General features: G+C 33.7%; 1 protein-coding gene across 1 annotated transcript; it reads right to left on the reverse strand.

The window, feature by feature from the left end:
* Positions 1–2766: 2766 nt before the first annotated feature.
* On the reverse strand, positions 2767–7452 carry LOC105118346 (NADH--cytochrome b5 reductase 1-like). The gene is made up of 9 exons (XM_011016270.1): positions 7101–7452; positions 6223–6364; positions 5947–6037; positions 5752–5829; positions 5199–5279; positions 4979–5068; positions 3880–3945; positions 3103–3189; positions 2767–2993 (listed from the first exon to the last, which is right to left on the reverse strand). The coding sequence occupies exons 1-9, from the start codon at positions 7213–7215 to the stop codon at positions 2901–2903; spliced, it is 843 nt and encodes a 280-aa protein (XP_011014572.1). The 5' UTR covers positions 7216–7452; the 3' UTR covers positions 2767–2900.
* Between the last annotated feature and the right edge of the window lie 414 nt (positions 7453–7866).

Raw genomic sequence — 7866 nt, forward strand, 5'->3', positions numbered from 1 at the left:
TATGAAAATATTAATGTATTTATACTTTATTTATTAAAATAAAATCACTACTTTCTTTTTTAAAAAAAAAAAAAACCTTGTAATGATGTTGCTACAGCGAAAGAATTGTTGAGATTATATTTATAAGGTGACCCACTATTAATTTGTCAATATGAACAAGAGACTAAGGTATATGCAATCATTTCGAAGAATTTATTTATAAATTATTGAAATAAGGTCTGATTTTTTGTTTTACTTTTCTCCTTGATGGTTCTTTCAATCCTCTTGCATTTCCAAATTGACCTCGTTCGTTGTCAAGGAATAATGGACGTGGTTGGTGCCATGACTTGTTGGGTTTAGGTGGGAGCTTCTTTTCAAAATCTTGACTAAAAATCTCAAATAAACCATTTTCTTTGCAAAATAATAATTAGTTAACATGTAATTCCTGTTTGAATCCATTGATTTAAGTGATCGAAATTGTTTGTTTTTGCATAAGAAATACTGTTTTTCAAATAATTGATTTTGTTTAAAATTAATTTTTTTTAATGGTTTTAAATTGTTTGAATATACTAATATTAAAAATAAATTTTTAAAAAATAATATATATATATATATATATATTCAATTAAAATACACTTTTAAAAATAATTACCATCGCAATATTTTGCGATATTAAACATCCACATTATCTAGGAAGATTGGCCGTCTTTTCCATCATTTCTTTTCTATTGGTACGACTCAAGAGGTATATATATATATATGGCTTTTTATTATTATTATTAAATTGGAGGGATGAATTTAATTTTATAATTTTATCTAAAATAAATACACGAAAGCACCATCTAATTGAAAAAAAAAAAAAAAAGGAATTATTTGTTAGCTTGTGATTCTATTTCGAGAAAGATTGTTAAACCGGTGGATGTACCCTTCCTATCTTTCAAGATTAATCTGCTTATGATCCGGGTTGCTGTTGAAGATGAAATGTTTCAATTAAGAACAAAAGTATTTTATCAACCTCCTCAATAAATAATATATCCAAACAATATATTTTAAAAATAAAAAAAACGAGTTTGTATGCTCAAATTTTGAGATAAAACTAGCATGTTACTCCGCACCCGGTCAATAAAAAAAAAATTAAATTATAAAAAATATCAAGAATATAAAAAATATTTTAAATATTTCAAGTCTAATATCATGCCAAATATAATAATTTTAAAATACCTGGTCATACTTTAACCCAACATGTACCAAAAATTTTTAAAATAAAAATTAAAAAAATAATGCCTCTCATGATTTTCTAAATATTTACAATATAATTCATAGTACAAAAACTCTGTTTATAATATAGTTTATAATATAAATACTATATATAAAAATATACAATACTAGCGTAGTAATTTTATCATGTATTTTAAAGTATAGTATAATATATGTGTATGTTCGGAAAGATCCCCCTTATGGTACGGGTGCAACCTGGGAAGGTGGAAGTAGAGCAAGATCCAGTGGCTTTATTCTATTGTATTTTTCAATTTACGAACTGAGCCGAAAGAATCAATCTGTCTCTTGCAGTGGCAAAAAGAGACGTGGTCTCAAATAAAATGCTTAGTGATTTGTGAGGGAAGAGTGGGTGACCACGTGGTCCCATTTTTAAAGCCCGTACAATATAACCGACCTGCCACATGTCTATGTATTTTATCACTAATATATAGAAGTTAGTATTGTAATAATAATTGTTTTTTAAAATATTTTTTATTTGAAATATATTAAAATAATATTTTTATTTTATTTTTAAAAATTTATTTTTAACCTCGACATTTTAAAATAATATAAAATATTAAAAAAAAAATAAGATTTTTGCGCACCGACTCTTTCGAGCGAGCGGCGGTCCCAAACCACGAGTAATCAGTCCCGCTATTTAAATTGCTAATTAGTCGCAGTTTTGGACTTCCACAACAATGTGGCTAGCATAATCTATGCAAGTCAACGTAACATTTGTCGTCATTATTATTATTATTTCCATGAACGGGCGAGGAAGGCACTTCTGTCTTAAAACCCCCCCCAAGTGCTTGTAATTTAGACGTGTCGATTATAGTTGTATTCATTCTTACATCGATTTTTTATATCACCAATAGATCCGCTTGTTCGGTAGCAGCACGTGCAAACAAATCTCCACACCTTGATCTTGTTTTTACCTTTGAAACGGGTCTTTCTCTGTGCTGTACTCTCTTTTATCCTAGAGGTGGTGAGGTTCTGTGGTTTTGTAAGGGCAATGCGTGAGTGTTCATATCCCATCAACACCTTCATCTTGTTTCTACCTTGGTCTCACGGGATTGATGCCTGATAAGTGCTAATTGCTACCGTAACTTCAAATTATGAGTGAACACAAGTGCAAGGATGCTCTTTTAACATGTTCAGTTATTACAACATCAAATCAAATTTATACCCTTTCAGGGTTGTGGTTCTTCCAGCATGACAGTTATGTCGTCGCATTTACACGGAGACACTAGACATCTCTATGTATATGTATTGTAAATATAGAAATTCAATCTAAATTGATCTCAAAAGTAAATTTATTTTTTATCTCCATCATCTCGTCTCTTCAACCAGACATGTGTCTGACATGTGTCTATTTCTTCTATATCCGTCAGTAACCAAATGCAATCTAAAGTGAAGTAAATTTGTTCAACATCCAACCTTAAAAATCTCAAATCTAGGATCAAGTGAAATAAAGTTTGTTCCACATCCAAACCTTGAAAATCTCAAATCCAGGATCAATTGGAGAGTGAGATTAAAGCAACTCGAGGAAGTTTTTTTCTCATTTCAAAAGTGAAAGTAAGTTTTTTCTCAATCTAGTCTTCTTATTGAAACCAGGAGAATGATGAATACCAATCCAAATTGAGGGTCAACAAAGTTTTCAAGGATCAGAACTGGAACAGCATCTCAGGTGCATATCCAAGAGCTTCGAGGTGAGCTGCCATGGCCTTGTTCATTGGTGGTGGTCCACACCTTAGAATCTGTGGATCGCATGATGGAAAATTAGTAGCAATTGTTGTAATTTTCTTTCAAGTATATTTTATCTTTCCCTGATTTCTCATGATGTATGTAAGAAAATCAGAAACATACCTTGATATCAGGTGCTGGTGCAGGGCAGTAGGTTTGAATCATTTCCTTTGATACAAAGCCAACACCACCATCCCATGTTTCGGGAGGCTAAGGAGAAAAAAACATCCACCAACACAGTTTGGTTAATCAAACAGTCAACATTGACTATACCACATAAAACAGACATCTATAACCCATTATGCGTGATAAACGTGCTTCAGCATGAAGGACCTACCAGCAGAACAGTAGCTATAATGCATGCACAAGCTTGTGCAAACATGATCATGCCATCAAAATGTAATTCATCCAATACAAAATTCAATAGATTTAATCAGTTTCTCATGGTTGTATCACAGGAATTTGCTTGAAGCAGCTATAAGCTGGACAAGGAACTCATGTTGATATTCCATTTAGGATTTCAAGACCATTTTTATCTTAAATTATGACCAGCACAGCACAATATTTGTGCCCCAACAAATTGTGAGAAGATTTCATCGAGGCTGGGTTGGGTGGGGTGGGGTGGGGTGGCTGTTGAAGTATAATTTTCAATATACAGCCAGGCTAAGCAAGGACTCTCTCCACTATCTATTGTATTTGGAAAGGTAGCTGAGCAGGGAAAAAAGTCGTAAAAGAAACTAATAAGCAAGTTGCAATCTTCAAGGACTTCCCTACAACATGACCTAGAGAATACGAGAGTCTCACTTATGAAAAAAGGAAGACAGTAAAGCGAACATATTAACAAATGAAAAGGAGAAGCAAGGAACAATAGAATTGTCTGGCATAAGAAAGACAACTAACCTGATTCAAAACATAGTAGACGTTAAAGTGACTAGAGTACCTCTCAGCAAGGGTGTCCAATTCCTCCTGTAAATAACAATTCAAATTATTTTGAATTGCAAAACAAAATAATACATACAGCATATTGTCACTGCTAATGATACAGAGAGGGGAGGCAGGCATGTTATTGTATTAACAATAATATTCAAAAGAAGGATGCTGACTAACAGATCCTCTTGAGCCAAAGAAAGGAAACAAAAAAAAAAAAAATCCCCAAGAAGCTTTGACAAAATTTCTACAAGAGGAACCTATAAAAGTTTAGTTTCAGACTCCTATCCATGTTTTAGCTTAGATGTTGACATTTGATTTAGTTCCTCCTTTTTTTATTGTTAATCTGTCTAGAATTATTTTTAAAAGGATTTTTATTTCTCTAAAGACCAACATTATCAACCAAGTTCTTCAGTTTTCGAGAGAGTTTTAGTTCCACTGAACTACGCTACAATGAAGTCTTGACAAGTGGTAAATGAATGATGGTTTGTCAATCCCACAAGTTTCATTTAGTATAAACTAAAGTAGCCATCATTAGTTCCCAAAATGCCTACTCTCGTGAATTTATTTTTCTAACAAAACACTTTCAAGACAATAAATGATTTCTCTTTTAACATTTTTTTTTCTATTTTCTTCCCCTAGAGTGGTATAAATGAGCAAATGAGCAGGTATGAAATCCTGTGAAAAAAGTTGAGAAAGTTAGCTAAGCACACTAAAACTTTAGAACTTCCATCTGGGGAGCATGCCTTTCTGTTATTGTAAATTCTCTTAATTCCAACAAATGTCAAGAGCTTGTACAGTCAGTTTGTAAGCTGCTAGAACGTGCTCTGCACCAAAATAATATTTCAGCTAGTTTCCATTTTGGGGATTGATAACAATGAAGTTTGCCAGCAGAGACAAAACTGCCAGGGTATTTTCACCTCATGGTTTACTATCCCACCAAATAGATGGCACTGCATGATATTCACTCGCTTAGGGCACCATTTAGCCCAGCATAGAGCACATTGGCTTGATAGTTCAACTGAATGTGAACTACAATGGAGCATCAGAAGAAAATAGAGCTGCAACTTACCTTCAAAAGAATGTCCTCATATGTAACATTAGCATAAATGAGGTGCACCTTTGTCTTGTCATTTGGGTTCTCTAGTATGGATCTAGCAACCTGAAGTGGACACATCAAGGTACAATGAACATGCGATCACCAAAACCTTCCAAGAGGCAACAGCCAAAGACCATTGCAAGCTAAGAATGAAATCAAAACTGGGATAAAAAATATAATCTTGATAGCATACTTGGAACATAGGAGTAATGCCAGAGCCTCCAGCAAGCATCCCAAATGCTTTAACCTGGCCAGGTTGATACCTAAATCGGCCCTGTTACAATGGTATTTCAAACAACAGCAGTCCAAGTCAGATCATTGTTTTTTCATCTCAGTAATACTGGATAGTTAAAACTTAAAACCAACACATTCACAAGATAGTTAAATCATAGCCTGGAAGTTATAGATGAAACCGCGTATGTTAAACTTACATCCACAGTTTTAATTATTCAACTAATTATGAGAAGCATATGAGGCATTGCATCTTGTGGATATGATATGACATCGTGCACACAATGCATCTTGTTTAACACATAATGGAAATAATAATGCAATCACAACGCATGTATTTACTATCAGGTGGAAATAGTGAAAGTCAAGAATTAGTGTAATAAAAGAAAGAAAGAATCCCTTAGAAGCAAACACACCACCCTCCTTGTTTTCAGAACATGACATTGTTGTTGAAGAACAACACAGAATTTGGTAAGAATTATGAAAAACCTGTTCATTTGGAAAAGAGCATTTACCTTGGGTCCCTTGACAGCAAGATAATCACCGACTTGCATCTCTCTGAAATGATGGGACATCCTTCCTTGTGGATACATCTAGTTACAAAATAATAAAAAGAAATACAACAGTTACAAAGAGTCAAAACAAGTATCAATATTTAAGTAAAATCCACTAAAATCAAGCCCGGCAAGGGAAAGTTTTCGGGTATGTACCTTAATGACTAATTCGAATTGTCCAACATCAGAATCCAATGTAGTTGGGGTGTAAGGTTTGATAACCTCTTCACCTTGACCATCCTTACCCCTGTTCAGGAAAGAAGCTGATAAAAGAACTAAACAATGACAGGGACAGGTAACAACTAAGGCAACTTTCCATCATATCAATTAATATAATTGAAGCCATTTGAATGGCTTAAAAACACTGGATTAAGAAACGATTGACACAGACAAACATAAACAATGCACAAAAAGAGAAGGAAAGAACTGAACTTGCAACTTATATGCTGTCCAATGGGAAGGCCTAAAACAGAAGTAGGTGTAGGAAGTGCAAATGTGAACTTTGCCACATTGTGGCTCAACTGAACACGCTTGACAAGTTTAAACTGCTTGAAATTTTCTGGATCTAAGCAGCCTGTGAGCAAACAGAAAAAATAAGTTAGTTTTCATAAAACACAACAAATAAATTGATAGAAAGAATAAAGGTAAAACAAACTTCACATAAAGCTGGCTCAAATGTAAAATCTAAGGGATTGAGCGTACAAGCAAACAAAAGTACAAAAAGGCTAAAAGCCAATCCACTTAGTTACTCATGCTTTAGTTAATAATGAACTTCAATCTAGGCGTTTGAGAGAATCTCAATTTGCTCATTAAAACCTCATTCATGGGGAGTTCACCAAGTTCTAGCTGTGGTACAACAATACTAGCTCTCCATAATCCATGATGAAGTATAAGGTTCTTTTACACAACCATAAGTCATTCAAAGAGAAACCGTAGAACAAAACAGCAGAGCCTATATCACCTCAAAATTAGCAACTCATAGATACAGAAATAGAAGTATGCAATTAGAGCAACCATTGCTAATAACAATCGCATCAAAGCCTCGTACAGCAAGCAAACTTAAAATGACAACCCATTTATTACCATGTTAGAGTATAACATCTGCGCAGCTTGAACTGCATTCAACATGAAGAACCATCTTTCTCAATATGGATACTGAAGATTTGGATAACCCAGAACCCAGATTTCATAGAACAATCACAAACTTGGTAAAAAAATCTAATCTTCCTAACAGAAACCCAATCAACATGCACAAAAACAATGGATAAAAAAGCACAGAATTAAGAAGAAAAGAAAAGAAAAGCTCAGACCTTTGGGCTTTTTGGAGGAGAAGAGAAAGACAGCACCAATAACAATGGCCACAATAGCCACAGCTACAGCCCCAAGAATCTGAGCATCAAGTGTGTGCAAGAATTCTAAATCCATTGGGTCAGTGATACTGATTACCTTACCCTAAAAGAATTCAGTTTTATAAGGGAGTTTTCAGACAGGTGAACAAAACAAGAAAATGAATATCAGAGATGGGTGTTCTATGTAGCCTCTCTTGTCTTTGTTTTGGATCTTGACTTGCTGCTGTTTTTTTTGGTGAAATGCTGTTATTGTTGTTGGTTGCTGCTACAAGTGACCATAAAAGAGTAGAGCAGAGAGCCAGAGCCAGAGCCAGAGCCTGAAAATGTGGTTGGTAAGACTATTTGACGTGTGGTATGGCCTAGCCTAACTCGAGACCTCTATTGGGAACTGGTTCACCAACCCACATTTTGGCAGGTGTGGTGGTTTGTCACATTTTATCATTATTTCTTGATCTTGATTTATTTATTTATTATTTAAGATTAATTATTATTATTTATGTAAGAAATATTTTCCAACCAATTTACATATTTAAACTACCTTTTTCTTTTTAATAGATTAAAAAATATGTTATCCATGTTAAACTCATAGGATTCAATGAAATTTAACCTTTGTTATAATGTAATATAAAATATGTGAGATATGAAATTAGATCCACCCTTCAAGATTCTCTTTCAATTAATAAAATTAATTTAGCACAATATAGGCATACCAAAGAAAAGCAATGTT

This window comes from Populus euphratica, unplaced genomic scaffold, assembly GCF_000495115.2.
Source record: "Populus euphratica unplaced genomic scaffold, PopEup_1.0 scaffold1909.1, whole genome shotgun sequence".
NCBI classification, from domain to species: Eukaryota; Viridiplantae; Streptophyta; class Magnoliopsida; order Malpighiales; family Salicaceae; genus Populus; species Populus euphratica.